General features: G+C 32.3%; 2 protein-coding genes across 4 annotated transcripts in view; both read right to left on the bottom strand.

Moving 5' to 3' along the window:
- Positions 1–16,151, bottom strand: part of LOC145329363 (pyrroline-5-carboxylate reductase-like) — a 400,948-nt gene that overhangs the window by 276,637 nt on the left and 108,160 nt on the right. The gene's annotated exons all lie outside the window — the stretch shown is intronic.
- The window catches only part of LOC145329359 (diuretic hormone receptor-like), a 117,563-nt gene that overhangs the window by 30,657 nt on the left and 70,755 nt on the right, over positions 1–16,151 (bottom strand). For all 3 annotated transcript variants that reach the window (XM_080173433.1, XM_080173435.1, XM_080173434.1), the window contains 3 exons: positions 12,729–12,786; positions 2,992–3,085; positions 232–308 (listed from right to left, as the gene is read on the bottom strand). In XM_080173433.1, coding sequence (XP_080029559.1) covers positions 232–308; positions 2,992–3,085; positions 12,729–12,786 — 229 coding nt within the window. The remainder of the gene's footprint in view (positions 1–231; positions 309–2,991; positions 3,086–12,728; positions 12,787–16,151) is intronic.

The raw sequence follows: 16,151 nt of genomic DNA, 5'->3' as shown, positions 1-16,151 counted from the left end.
CCATACTAAGAACGTTGAAAAACACAGAAAACAAATTCTTTGATTGCACGACCTTTGTCTGTAAGACTTAACTGTGCATGGTTATAAGTGCACCATAGTATCATTAGGAACCATTCCAAACGTCTTTGTTTATATTTATGATGGGGCGTGGTGCCGAGATTTGAACTCACCACCTCCTCGACGAAGAGCGAAGTGTTAATTAAGAGTCGCGGGTTAAGAATCTAGACTTACTTGAGCATATTTCTAATTGTACACCAGACCACAAATATTGTCAAATTTTCATCTTCTTGGTCGTTCATCATTGGAGACTGAATATAATATAAGAAAAATTTATGATGTGACAGGGATCTAAAGGGATAAGACAATGGACGATAAACTTATGTTCATCCCCGGTAATAATTAGCACTAATAAAGATTTAATTAATTATTTGGAAAGTAGAGCCACTTCTGGTTTGGACACCCCAAATAACTTATCAAATTTTGAGGATCATAGCTTATAAATTTCAGACTTTGGTACTTTGTTAAAAACTCTGATCCTTTAAAGACCAAACTTACCATTAACATTACCTCTTAAGGGCGGGATTCTCCTTCGATTTTAAGTGATCATCTAGAGAATTCAGAGCATCATCCATGTGTAATGGGATGCGATACTCTAACACCCAAGGATATTAGGTTAAGTAACATCCATCAGACAACTAATCCTTTGTCTGAGAAATCCTAACTGTGAATGGTAGTAAGTTGCGCCTGTTTATTGGCCAAGGCATTCATCCTACTCTTACTATTTATGTCGCGCACCAGACATAGCAGCAGTAGGAACCATTTTTAACGTCTTCAGTTATGACGCGGTGTCGGCCCGAGATTCGAACCTAACACCTCCCCGGCGACGAGCGGATGCGCTACGTGTTGAGCTACGATAGCAGGTTAAAAAAAGACCAAATTTTAAATTCAAATGGAATAAAATGAATTTCTAAAAATATGAGTTGTAAACTTTTATGAAGTATTAAAACACGACATAATATGACAAGAAAATGTTTAATTCTCACAATTCACCCAAAATTACTGCAACAGACTGTTCTAAATTACACAAGGAAAAATAAATTAAACTTTTATATACATTTAATGGAATAATTACATACCTTTTATGTGAATAGTCTATTAAATAACTTTTACTTGTAGCGCAACTTCTCTTTAAAAAAGGATATGTCTATTTGTGTGTCTTTCTGGCAATAATACTTTTTTTCTTTTCGTGTTTGAAATTTTTAAAAATTACTTTACTAAAACATCATAAATAATTTGCGAGTCATTTAATTTGCAAGCAATCAATAATTTAAAAAATGTGAAAAGAGTTAACTATTTAAATCTTATTATATAAAGACGATTTTTTAATGAATCTTAAGATCCTCATAGGTCCCAGGATGGTTTTAGGCTATTTTATTTTTGGATTTAAGCCTTGAGATGGCTCCCATTCTATCCATATAAAGGGAAAGTTTTTTTTTATTATAAATAATTTTAAGCTGATAATACTGCGCAGCTTATGGACAAAATTGTTCTGGTCCCATTTGTATTTCGTGTGTGAATGTAATGATTATAGCAGCGTTGCGGAGCCGTTTGATTTTGGTGCCACTCCGGCTCCTGCTCCGACCTAAAATCAAGAAAAAACTCGACATATTTTTTCCCACGTCTATTTTTGACTTTTAAAGGTTTTAAAGTTAATTTTTTGATAAAAATGGTCTTGAAAAACTTAAAAGGGGCATTTGAACATGACAAAACAGAGTTACCAAATTATAATTTATAAAAAATCTCTTTGTTTATCTAGTCCGGAGCCGGAGCCGTTTTTAAAAGAAAATTACGGCTCCGGCTCCGCAACACTGGATTATAGAATTAGATTATAGATTGTATTAAGCAGCCAAAAGGATAGGAAAGATTAATTTATTGCGTGAAAATAGAACAATAATTTCCCTTAAACATTTAAATAAGCATTAAGTGGGCCCCTTTCATAAATTTTGCTAAACGTTTTTTGTCGAGGCTTCTCATGGGTCCAGGTAAGGTTTATAACTATTTTTAACTACCCTCTTAAAAGCAATCTCCCCTTGAAAAAAACTGAACCTTAACAATTTTTTTTAACTTTTCCTTTTAAAAACTAAAATTACTAGGTAATTTTAATAAGTGGCTCCTCCCCACTCCTTCACTTAAGTGGCCCATTAGACCCCCGGGAGCGTAGTTGCTAGTATTAGAAATAGGATTAAACATTGCGTAAAAGTAAAAGTCAAAAAAGCTTTTTTTTATTTTAAAAGCATGATTTTCTGATAAATGTACTTTATGCATGTACATTATATAATTAATAATAACATTTTTAAATTAATTACTCATAGTTAATATAACCTTCTCTATTGGGTAAATTACTTTTTTGTTGTTTGACATGAAAAAAATCTTTATTTAAAAAAATTATATCAGTCAGTCCATTTTAAAATCTAAAAATCTTATAAATTAAAGAAATAAAAATAACATGACATTATAAAAACAACCAATAAACAGCGACTCCTTTGATAAAAAAAATTGCTTATAGTTCTTTTGTGTTGAAATGAACTTTCGCCAGTTTACATACCATTACCAAGGCATTCTTTCTAATCTTTCTATATCATCCTTATAATAAAGTAACAGGATGTTTGTCTGTCTATCTGTATAGAAAGATCTCGTAATTTGCTGAACCAATATGGTTCTACTTTACAGGGTAGCTTTTGATAGGTCTCTAGGAAGGTTTACAACTATTTTGAGGGAGGATACCACCACCCTCCCAAGAGAATTAGCTAAAAATACCAAAAAACATTTGGAAAAATCTCGCAGTGTCTTAAAAACGTAAACATGAAAAAGAAACATCTTATAAGAAATTAGATAATGAATAGAGGCCTTTTTAAGGCGTAGCCGCTAGTTGTATATAAGAGTATTAACAATATAATTGTATTTTGAAGTCCAACTAACGGACTGGCTTACCTGTAACAAGGAGGTGAGTATCCAAGCCAGGTCTGTGAATATGTAGGTAAGGAATAATCCAATATGGATCTTGTGACGTAGACATCTCATCTCCCTGAAATATGTATAGTAAGAAATAATCCAATATGGATCTTGTGACGTAGACATCTCACCTCCCTGAAATATGTATAGTAAGGAATAATCCAATATGGATTTTGTGACGTAGGCATCTCATCTCTCTGAAATATGTATAGTAAGAAATAATCCAATATGGATCTTGTGACGTAGACATCTCATCTCTCTGAAATATGTATTGTAAGAAATAATCCAATATGGATCTTGTGACGTAGACATCTCATCTCTCTGAAATATGTATAGTAAGAAATAATCTAATATGGATCTTGTGACGTAGGCATCTCATCTCCCTGAAATATGTATAGTAAGAAATAATCCAATATGGATCTTGTGACGTAGACATCTCATCTCCCTGAAATATGTATAGTAAGAAATAATCCAATATGGATCTTGTGACGTAGAAATCTTATCTCCCTGAAATATGTATAGTAAGAAATAATCCAATATGGATTTTGTGACGTAGGCATATCATCTTCCTGAAATATGGATAGTAAGGAATAATCCAATATGGATCTTGTGACGTAGGCATCTCATCTCTCTGAAATATGTATAGTAAGAAATAATCCAATATGGATCTTTGGATCATTTGATTTAATACATACATTTTTTTCCATTTTAATTCTTATCCATTTATAAAAATAACGGGATGTCTAATCTATTTTATTTTCCTTTAAAATATAGCCTCTCATATGTTCATTAAAGGTTTCTAATATATCATGGGAGGGTACAACCACCAACCTTCCAAGAGAAACCACCTCTAAAAATTAAACCCCTTAATTTTTTTTTACCTTTACTTTTCAAACTAAAATTCAAAAAAGAAGAGTGGGCAAACTCCCCCCCCCCCTTTAAGAAGTGTCCCTAGATTCCTCTATGGGGCGTAATAATATAAATAAATAAAACTTTTCCAAAGAAAGCTGTCATATTTCAAATGTAATAGTATTTCTTTAAAATAAAACGTTGTAAAAACAAACAAAAAAAAACAGTAATTTAAGTACTCTAGTTTGGCCTTGAGGTTTGATTATAGTTGTGAAGAAGAAAATAAAGCCATGAGTTGTTAATAATTAATGAAAATAAAAAGACAGTGAGCTAATGATTAAGTACCACAGTTGGGCAGAGAAATGTTATTCCTTATTCCTATTTAAAAATCTCCATTTTGATTCAAACTATTGGCAGAAAAGTTTGGACACTACTAGTTTAGAATCAACCAATCAAAATTCAAACAACATACCAAAGTTTTTTGAGTCAACAAATAAGATGTGTATAAAAATATGGGTACTTGTGTGATTTAATTTTTAGGATGGTTTTATGCTATTTTTCAGCTCTGCCCTACGACTAATGTTCTTTTATTTATAAAATTTTTGTAGCTGCCCCATTAATTTGAGTACCAATGTTCATAAATTGTTTACTTACAAATGTACTTTATTTTATACCTATCAATTTGATATGCGCCTACAAATATATATATTTTATATAAAAACAAGGATGACAACTAATCATAAAAGCTCTAACATCAAGCGGCAGGGCAAGCACACATTAACACTTGTAGAGTGTCAGGGTAAAATTGTATACAAATATTTATGATGTAAAATTTATTAAATACATGAGACTATTCAAGGACATACTTACACTTTTTAGATTTAAATAAAGACATGCTACGCCTATATCATTGTACCTTATCATCCTTGGAATCATTCGTTCAAAAATCAGATGAATAGTATAACTGTATTATACAAAATGTTGTAATTCTAATAAACAAGCTAACAGCCCCCCCCCCCCCAAACCTACCTCAAATGCTTCTAAAGGCCTCTTGTGACGTAGCTGCCAGTCACTTAATATTTTAGTAAAGATCTTTTCCACACCAAATATATTTTCATTAACCCTTTGTTTAGACGAAAACTCTCGTACAATTTTGTCACAAGTTTTTTTTTATTAAAAAAGTTTTTATATCCTTAAGCTACAACATTATTAGTGCGACTCTTTTATTTACACACTAATGGCTTCACCCCTAGAGGCCTCTATGGGCCTTTGAGGTGAAAGTGGACCCCTCTACTTTCTATTATTATTCTATTATTAGTTTTAAAATGAAAAGTTTTGAAAGTTTTTGGGAGGGTTCATTTTTTTCTAGGGGCAATATGGGCGATTGCTCTTGGGAGAGTGGTGGTACCCTCCCCTAAAGTAGTTATAAACCTTCCCAGGGCCTATGATAAGCTACACTGTAGAGAAGAACCATATCTGTTTAGCGATTCTAGAGATCCTTCTGTACAGACAAAAATTGCTTACTACTTTATACAATAGGATTAGTTTTCTATAAAGATAAGAGGGGGGGGGGGGGAGGAAGGGTAGGACGAATCACCACCTAAGATTTTAGACAAAGGAAAAGTTTTAAAAGTGATTCTTCTTTTGTAGGGGGGGGGGGGGGGAGGCAAACAGTTTTTAAGGTATCTTCATTTAACTGTACAGACAGGCAAGCAGACGGACGGACAGACATACATCATTCAACTTTGCATCATAGATTATCATTTGTATAAGTTAATTTTCAATTTAAAGACTAAAAAAAAGTTCTGAATATAAAATTTAGAAAGATACAAAGAAAGAGAAGTTTTATAAAATAACAACATCATTTATTCATTTATTTTAAAGGTACAATTTCATTTTACAAACAACATATCTTCGAGTTAAAAAAACAAGGAAGAAAAAAATCAAAATATAATAAAATAGTTTAATTGGTGTTTCTCGTATTCATTCATAGGAACCGGTTCTCATCCATACGAAAAAACTATGTCTAGCATCGTATTATATCCAGTTTTCTACGAATATAGAAATGTACAATCATAAGATTAAAACCAGTTTTTTTAGACCGTGCCTTCGGCATCTCGGGGCTAAAAAAACTAGTTTTAATCTTATAATTGTACATTCTATTTCCGCGGAAAGCCGTTTATAATTCGATGCGAGAAATAACTATTAAGATATTAGGAGTTGTTGTGCTGCGCCCCTAGAGGCCTCTGGAAGCACTTGAGTTGGTAAGATGAAAGTCGAAAACCAGTACCCATATTCAATTTTAGTTTTAAAAAAAGATATAAAATAAAATTTAAGGGGGTATATTTTTTCTTGGGGCGATTTTCCTAAGGAGGGTTGTGCACCCAAAATAATTATAATACTTTCCAGGACTTATTCGAGGCTACACTGTAGAGAAGACTCACAACGGTTCAGCGGTTAGCGGAAAAGGCAGACAGACACACAAACAGAGTATACATCCTGTTACTTTTAAACAAGAATTTGATAGATACAGATTCGTCTATAAAATAAGGAAACCTAAGTTATTTTGAATAACAGTTACCTGTGCAAAAGTGCAAACCTAACTCTCCATGGATTAAAGTATAAGACAAAGTATGGTAAATTGATGTAAATATTCTTAATGATGATATTACAAATTACCCATTCTGTTGATTAAATCTAATGGTAGAATAGTCATTTATAACATCGTATTTTAGACAGCTTTCAGCGGATATTAACATGAATTTAAAAGATTAAAAATAATTTTTATTTTTATATTCGTGGAAAATGTCTTTAATAAGATGCTATATATGATTTTTCAGTTTTGATCAAGCGGATTTTTATCTGTTTCGAGTCCATATTGAACATTTTTTTAAAGCACTATCAATATTTGGTAAAGGTTCTCAAGGGGTTTTTAAGCCTACGAATGAGTTGAGACATTTATAAAACTTTGGGTACTAGTATTATTTTGAGTACCATGTCCCCTTCTCTCCTTGCAAACTTTCACACACACACACACACACACACAATCACACACTCACACACACACCCACCCCCACACTCACACACACACACACACACACACACACACACACACACACACACAAATACAAATGCAAAGAGAGTGGAACGCTTCATTTGTAAATCCCATTATCTATTGGCGCTATCTTCTTACCAATACTTTACAATGTGTGCAAATTAATATATCTTTTTCAGTTGACAGTATAGTACTTGACTGTTTTGTACTCTTGTAGGGTCAGACGAATTCTAGTTTCCGATTGTGTACATAGCACCCTCATCCTATCTATATATTTACTACTAGCTAAAAAAGCTGCAAACTTCGGAAATTAGGGAAGGAATGGGTAATCAATTTTTTTGATCGCAAATTGATATATCTTTTTCAGTTGGCAGTATAGTAATAGACTGTTTTGTACTCTTGTATACATAATTATCACATACATAAATGGATGTAGAATATACGTGGATAATATGACAGGGGAAAATTTGTCGTCAATTTAGACTGCTATTTCCCCTGTCACTTATTGGTCCGTTCGTTCATACAGTAGGATAGGATAAAGTGGTTGGAAGGGAAGAATATTTTTAGTCCGCTGCAAGTTTCACTTTACTTTTACTTGAAAATCTGGTGTAAGATCCAATTAATAATATTTCCATTGTCCCATTTCTTAAAGATAAAGTAAGAAAATAGACGATACATTGATGTAGAAACTAGGGTTGGGCCGGATATCCGGTAATTTGCCGGATATCGAACGTTGGCCTGATATCCGTCCAGAACCGGATATCCGGATTTAGAAATCAGCCGGATATCCGGTATCCGGCCCAAAAAGTATCCGGGCCAACCCTAGTAGAAACCCAGTTAAGGCAGATTAACCCTTGTGTAGATCATAATTATTGGTGGAAAAGTTTGTACACTAAAGTTTTGTACCAACCAATCAAGATTTAATTAAAAAGCCAACGAATGCCAAAACGTGTTTATAAAATATTTGGGTTCATTATCAATGCAATTGTATTCCAATATCAGTAAAGTTAGTTTGTAATAATAATTTTTTAAGCAAGCTTCAAGATGTGCAATCAATTGCGCAAATATGTCTTATAAGCAAAATGATATATGTTCGCAAAAAGTTAATAGACTAAGAAAATGGTGCTACTACAGTGACATCGATTAATATGCACAATTCTTCCTAATTTATTATGGACGTACTTACATTTTCAGACGTAATTATAGAGATGCTACGCGTATACATTATATCTTATTTTTCTTTAAAACAGAAGTATTTGTCCGTATAGACTACAAAAGGTTTTAAATACATATACTGATTTCTTTAGCTTGCTAGCTTATACCATATTGTATCAGAAATACAAAACTCAAATTTGATAGAAATATTCTGACAAGCTAAAGATACAGAGCTATCAATTACGGTCAGACGGACATACTAACGGAGGGACGCGGAAGTGAAGACACACTAGCCAACAAACTGCATTCAATACTTGTATAGATAATATGTTATGAGGTGTGGACTGACAAGCAAAACAAAATTAACACAGAAAAGCAACATTTAGGCCATTTTTAATGTTTAATAGATTTTGTTATTCATTTTTGAAAATAAAAATGAAAGGAAGGGGTTCTACCTTTCCCCCTTCCCCAAGCCTCCACCTAAAGTGCACCAAGAGGCCTCTAGAGGCGTAACCTCCAGCTAAGATATAAAAAAGTAAGTATATAAAACTGGAATTACTCTTGTATAAAGTTTGCTAATACTTTGCCAGGCTTTTACCTTCTCTGCGGAGGAAGAAAAGCCTTTTATGCCTTTGACAAGATGATAAATCTGTTTAGGTATAATTTATTATCACAAGGGAAGCAGGGATAGCACAATGGTAAATTAATTTATGTAGGTATGGTCTAACTTTGACGCGATGGAAGTTTTTTATCATCAATATGAAATGATTTTCATGAGTGGTTAGAATGTTAATTTTCAACTATTAAAATACTTAATTTAAATTACATTGTCCCATCTCTTCTTTATACCAGATTAAAACAATCTACAAAACAAGAATGAAATACGCTCAATAGAAGCGAAGTTTTTATTTTATAAAAATATAATAAAAATTTTAAAAAGAAATTGTAATATCCTATATATTTTTTAAACCTGATGAGATATTACAATATTTTAAAAATACCTAAATTTAAAATGTGTTTGCAATTTTTTATGATTTATTTGTTGCAAATAACAAAATAAGTATTACTATAATATAAAACTTTATTCTTAAAGTAGAAATGTTCTTATTGTCAGAAGCTTAAGATCTCAATAACTACCTACCTGATTGGGTTTTCTATTTTAGGTAATTTTACTGTGATGGTTTTATGCTACTTTTTGGGCTCGACTTTAGACTCTAATTGGTATAAGACTAGAATTTAATTTATAATTATCTATCTTACTATGCGATAACTCATATAGCATTTTTTTTAGCAAATCTTTATAGAAAAGAAACAGGATGTCTGTCTGTGTGTACCAAAGGATCTCGATAACCGCTGAACCGCTATGGTTCTCCTCTACAATGTAGCTTCTCATAGGTCCTGGTAAGGTGTATTATCATTTTGGGGGAGGCTAACACCACCCTCACAAGATAAATCGACACTTGAAAGAAAGGCACCCCCCCAAATTTGTTTTGCTCTTTTTAAAACTTCATTACACAATAGTCTTTTATTATTCCCCTTTTTACTGACAAACAAACCTTTGTACATTAATCAAATTGACTTGCAACATAAAATTATTCTTTTCAAACAACTTTTCCTTAATGGAAGTAGAGTTATGGGCAAACAAATTTGCATAGTATTGGGGAAAGTGTCATAAACTCGCAGCTGGAAGTTAAGACAAACTCCACCCCCCCCCCCCCCAAAAAAAAAAGGTAGACCATGCCAGGGATCTACAGGGCCGATAAATTGATGTGTATCTCCAATAATGATACACAAAATTTTTCCTACTGTAGATATTAATAAGTGGTTAGGACATTTGGACACTCAACTTAATGAACCAACCAATCAAAATTAAATAAAAGTCCCCTAGCTAACGAATTAGAAAACGATATGAAAAAAAAAATTTTTGGACTAGTGTAATAAACAGCCTATTGTCCCCTTCCTTCATGAGAACATGCCGTATACTAAATGGATGATGGATGGGGGGGGTTGGGGATACGTCAGTTAAAAATTATTGGATAAGGCTGGCTAAACAAACTCACTGGACAAAGTGAACAAAATCATATGCATGTGCCAGGGAGTAAGGGAGGGGACAATGGATCAAATATTCAATTTTAAAGGAGTCTCAGACTTTGGGGACTGGCTTAAAGGGAATGTGCACGAATACAGCAGATTCTTACTGATTTTGGGGACTTGCGCATCAATGCCCCGCTAACTAGCTGAGCTAGTTTTGAATATGCAGACAGAAAAGTTTGTTATTTATCGCTGGTTTTAACAAATATTTTTTCCCAAGAAAATGTCTTTTCATGTATAGAAACTCTACTGTGATATTTATGTATTAAATAATCTAAGAACCGATTGATTTTGGGGTCAGTTATAAATATATCAGAAGGGTTGAGGTAGTTCTAAACAAGATTTTTCTAGTGATTAATTACAGAATGTTTACTACATTGTGATGTGTTGATTATTCAATTTTCAAGTAAATGATTTTTTTTCTTAGAACTAATTTTGTTCTAAATTAGGTTACCATGATCCCCTTACAATTTTGATAAAATTTTCTTAATAAATCTGGTTTTCATTGCTTTTCAGCGAACCCTCTTAAATTGAATTAATTGCCCATTGTCCCCTCCCTTACTCCCTGTGAATGTGCGGTAGGGATAAATCCAGGGATCTCAAGGGATAAGACAATTGAGGATAAATTAATATACATTCCCGATGATGATACACAGTGATACCCTTTCTGTATTTGTTAAAATGTTCGTTGGAAATTTTGAAATAAATCAATAAAAATCTAATAAAAGTGTGTGTTATAAAACTTTGGAAATCAGTGTATGTGTATTGTGTAATTTACAGTTCAATAACTGGATAAACTAATATAAGACATAGCATAACCTATATGGCTTAATAAATTTGTTAATAAAAGTCCAAATTGTTTTCATCCAGGGGTAGCTATTGTAACAATCAACTCTACAAAAAAAATCACGAAACCTTTTAAGCTATGTGGAAGTATATTTTGTTTTTGTTTTTCATGGAAATGAAGAGGGATGGGTAAGAAGGGGAGGAAAAAGGGAAGGGGGTTGTGGGGAAATTTTCCTTTATAATTGTTTGTCAGAATATCATTCCCTTCTCCCTGCTTTCATTATAATATAAATATTAAGTATGTAATTAATGCTATAGTTGTCTTTAAGAAAAAATCCATCCATCATTTATGGCATTATAGTACTTAAAAGTTTAATTACTAAGTTACTTTTTAATTGATTTGTCGGTAGTGCAGACATTTTTTAAATCCTCATTTAAATGTTGTTTCAAAAGAGTAGTATGATAATTCTTATATAAAACCAACAAGATGTTGCCTGTCTGTCTGTAACGAAAGATCTTTCTAATCGCTGAACTGCTAAGGTACTCCTTTACAATGTAGCTTCTCACTTAGGTCCATTATACGAAAGAAGAAACATCTGTATCTTTTGCTAAACAAATTTTGGCAAGGTTTTATAGTCTTTATTTTACATTTAGATAGCATCAAAGTACTGTAAAAAGTAATATTTTTTAATGACAAAATTCAAAATTTATACTGTTATTGAGGATTAAAAATGATCGCAGAAATAATCCTTTTTGAAATGAGACACAGGGTGGGAAGGGACATTGGGCTGCTTATAACACTAGTCCCCAAAGTTTTATAATATCGTTTTCTTAGAAATTTTATTGGATTTTGGATTGGTTCATTAATTAGAGTGTCCATACGTTTCAATCAATAATTGTAATCTACAAAAGGGTAATTTTGTGTATCATCATCGGTGACGTACTTCAATTTAATTGTCTTATCCCTTTAAATTCCTGAGTGAGACACATTGAAAAATGTTTGTAACATGTAAGTCTTTGTCAAGTAAATAGGAGGTAAAATTAGAAAATCGTATAAACTGGCAGGGATGTGACAATGGGTAATTCTTTCTTATAAATAAATTAAAATATTTGGTGGGGGGGGGGGGGGGGGGTGGGGGGTAGCTTTTTCCTATTTCTTACTTGCGGTGTCCTTAACATGCGGGCTTACAAGATGCCAAATATAACCTAACCTAACCTGACCTAAAGTAAGAAATGAATATCTAACCCCCTTAATACGGAGGGGGTGCAATTTAAGTTAAGCTCAGGTCCATAATGTGCCTTATGGATTTTTCTTCTGAACTGCCATTTTTTATGGTTTATAAAGACAATGTTGTACAAAATATGATTTGAATATTAAAATGAATTGTTTTAGATACGGAGCTAAAAAAACTGATCTGTTTTCACTCGAGTAAAGTTATTGAGTAGCTTTTAACATTGAATTTTTTTGACTCTGAATTAATAATAGATTAATCTTGTAAACCAAATCTCTGTTGTACTTTACATAATAACATATTATTCTATTTTCAAAAGTAAAGTTTTTCTAGTTTTTTAAAGGAAAGCTCTTATCAAAACTGTCAAAATCTTCTAATAGATATTAAACATTAATAGTCCTTAAGAAATTCAGAAATTTCAGTTTTAGAAAAAAATAAAATAAACTCCTGTGTAAAGAAGTAGCACGTCGTTTCTACATTTAGCAAAGTCTTTAGACAGACAGTCAAACATCCTGTGATTAGTCTCTTTTATTAAAATAATTTTTTACCTGAATGAAAGGAAGATACACAGAGCAAAGATCAGGGCCAGAAGGGATATGGAATACCCTAAAAATAAATAATAATTAGGCCATAAGGGATATGGAATACCCTAAAAATAAATAATAATTAGGTTAGAAGGTATATGGAATACCCTAAAATAAATAACAATTAGGCCATAAGGTATATGGAATACCCTAAAATAAATAATAATTAGGCCATAAGGGATATGGAATACCCTAAAAATAAAATAATAGTTAGGCCAGAAGGGATATGGAATACCCTAAATATAAATAACTAGAGTTGGCTCGATATAACTATCTCCCTATTGGCTAGTTTTCTATATGCATATATATTTCTCAATAAATCTATTTTCCTCACCCGGCATTACTATTTAAATGGAAGTAAGTATTTAATAATTTAAATGATCCTAAAAAGATCTTTTAAATTATATTTTTTTCTTTACATTACCATCACCAAAGGGTTTATTATATGATTACAATTTTAGTTCAATATTTGAACACACAAAGTGTCGCCACAATCGAATTCTTTTAAAACAGAGTTTTCTTAAATTTATTATATCATAAATTTAAATTTTCTTTTTTATGATTAGAAATTAAATACTTCATTATAATGTAAATAGCAACATGAAATGAAAAAAATGAATTTGTTTTTAATAAAGTAAAATAATGGGTCTTATCGTTCTGGGCAATGAGAGTTTATTATGGATTATTGGAGCACTATGAGTTTTCAACAAATAGTCCTTGGAAAACTTGAGCTCGTTTATAGACATTTATTTCCTATATAGATCTGACATGGATCTTGAAGCAATTAAGCAGGCCGTTTTGTACAGGTTAAAAATTGGAAGATTTCATTAAATAAAAGTTAACGCAAATATACTTAGTAAATAATTAGGTTAGAAGGTATATGGAATACCCTAAAACAAAATAATAAATTAGGCCAGAAGGGATTTGGAATACCCTAAAACTCGCGTCCGTGGCTCAACATGTAGCGCATCCACTCGTCATCGGGGAGTTGATAGATTCGATTCTCAGCCCAACACGGCGTCATAACTAAAGGCGTTTAAAATGTATTGCATCCCATTACAAGCAGATGATGCCTATGTGTTCTCTAGATGATCATTTGAAAACGAAGGGGAATCCATAGGTTATAGTTATGGAATACCCAAAAATACACTTTAAATTTCTTATCTATTTTATAACAATTATTTTTTTTAGGAAAACTTATCCTATTCAAAGGACAAAAGAGTTCCAATAAACATTTATTGGTTTGGCCAAGTTTTGTTAACTTTATAATCTAATATTTAAAACCAGAGACTTTACTACAGTTCTTTCTTTAACTAAATTAACTAATAATATTAACAGATATTTCAAATTTGTTTTAATACTGATTAATTTAGAATTTGTTGAAAGCGACGCTTTTCTATATTTCTATATTTCCTGTAACAATTAGGAACGGTTTAGAAAGCAAAGCAACTGTATAATTGTCCATAAAAAAACCTGTTGATGTTTGACTCTTTTGACAATTTTTTTTGTATGTTATAATCATCCCATTCATCTAGTTTTCGGAATGATGATTCCTAAGCAACAAGGTAGAGTAAGCGAAGAATATCTATAAACAAGACCTTTAACAACATCCTTTATTAACCTTCTATATATTATTTACTGACACTTTAAAGGTGTTAATATTCGTCTGTTCTAGAGCTTCGTTTTTTTTTTGATGTTGTCATCCTTGTTTCTCTATTAATTCTGATTTAAAAAAAGCTTAACTATAACAAATCCTATACATATCTTTTCTTAAGACTTAAATTCAAATGATGTACAATAAAAAAGGTTGGTTGGTTATCTATAATTATATAATTAGTACATTATAAGTTAAGATACAAATTATGTATATTTTCTTTTAATTTAATCTTTTATGTTTAAAAACTGTTTTAGTCTCGCAAGTTTTAAACAAATTATTTAAAAGTTGTGTGTTGTCTAGAATGTATATCACTAGGTGTTTAATCAATTGCGTCCAGCTTGCACGATTGTAAGGGGCTCAGACAATGGACGATAATTTAATGTAAAACCCAGAACAACTTACAACTTTTTTTTAGATTGGTAGTACCCACCATCAAAATAGTTATTAACCTATCCAGGACCTACATTGTAAAAGAGAACCATATAGGTTCAGCGGTTAGCAAGATCCTAAGGAGAGACGGACAGACATCCTGTAACTTTTATATAAGGATGACAATTTTATTCAGTGCTATTCTGTTTATTTTTAACGGAAATAATTGAACACTATATAGTGCATATATATTCTTTTCGCAAAACTTCTATGACATTTTTTAATTAGCAGCATCTGCTTAAACCCGTGTTCTTTATTAATAGCGACGCTACTCTATAATTCTCTTTGTCTGTTAGTCCGTCCTTCTGTCCATAATTTTTTTTTCTAAGATTGGTGAAAGGACATGTAGCTTTTTTTATATTTTTCTTATATTATTGATTTTCTTGGCTGCCAATGAAGATAGATTTTTTGTGAAGGTACCATTTCCAAAGAGCATTTCGGCAACTCTCTTGGGGCTAAAAAAATGGTTTTAATCTAATTGTACATTTTATATCAGCGGAAGGCTGTTTATAATACGATGCGAGAAATAACTATTTGCTAATTGAAAATTTGTCCGCAGGGCGGCGTTTTATTTATTTTTATTTTTGTCGATTTCTATAGGAACGGTGGTTGTACCCTCCCCCAAAATAGTTATAAACCTTCCCGGGACCTATAAGAAGCCACCCTGTTAAGGAGAACCCGATCGGTTCAGCAGTTAGCGAGATCCTTCGGTACAAACATACAGACAGACGGACAGAATCGTTCTGCTTTATATTATAGACTAGCGACTACGCCCCTAGAGGCCTCTAGGTGCATTGGTGAGGGGGGAGTCGAATTTGATAACCGTATTTCTTATTTTAGATTTCAAAAGAAAAAGTTAAAAAAATCTTTTTTGGGGGGGAGGGGTGGACATTTTTTTTGTTGGGGGGAAGGCCCCCCCCCCTCGTTTTTACTTTTAGTTTAAGAAAACTTTGTACATTTTTTAGGGGGGGGGGATACTTTTTTTTATAGGGGCGATTTCTCTTTGGAGGATGGTGGTACCCTCCCCCAAAATAGTTATAAACCTTCCCGGGACCTATAAATAGCTACCCTGTTAAGGAGAACCCGATCGGTTCAGCGGTTAGCGAGATCCTTCGGTACACACAGACAGACAAACACACACCCTGTTACTTTATTATAAGGATTACATACATATAAATGTAATTCTAATACATAAAGTGCATTTTGTATTCAAGTAACTGGCTAGTCGAGGTTATTACCTTAAAAAGTTATAGCATCTATCGGAGAGGGATAATTATTGTAAAAAATATATCTAAGGGAGG

The sequence above is a fragment of the Acartia tonsa genome, chromosome 10 (assembly GCF_053477335.1).
Source record: "Acartia tonsa isolate MP-2025a chromosome 10, ASM5347733v1, whole genome shotgun sequence".
NCBI classification, from domain to species: domain Eukaryota; kingdom Metazoa; phylum Arthropoda; class Copepoda; order Calanoida; family Acartiidae; genus Acartia; species Acartia tonsa.
Note: the sequence above shows the minus strand (reverse complement) of the source record. Positions and strands in the feature narration are given on the sequence as shown.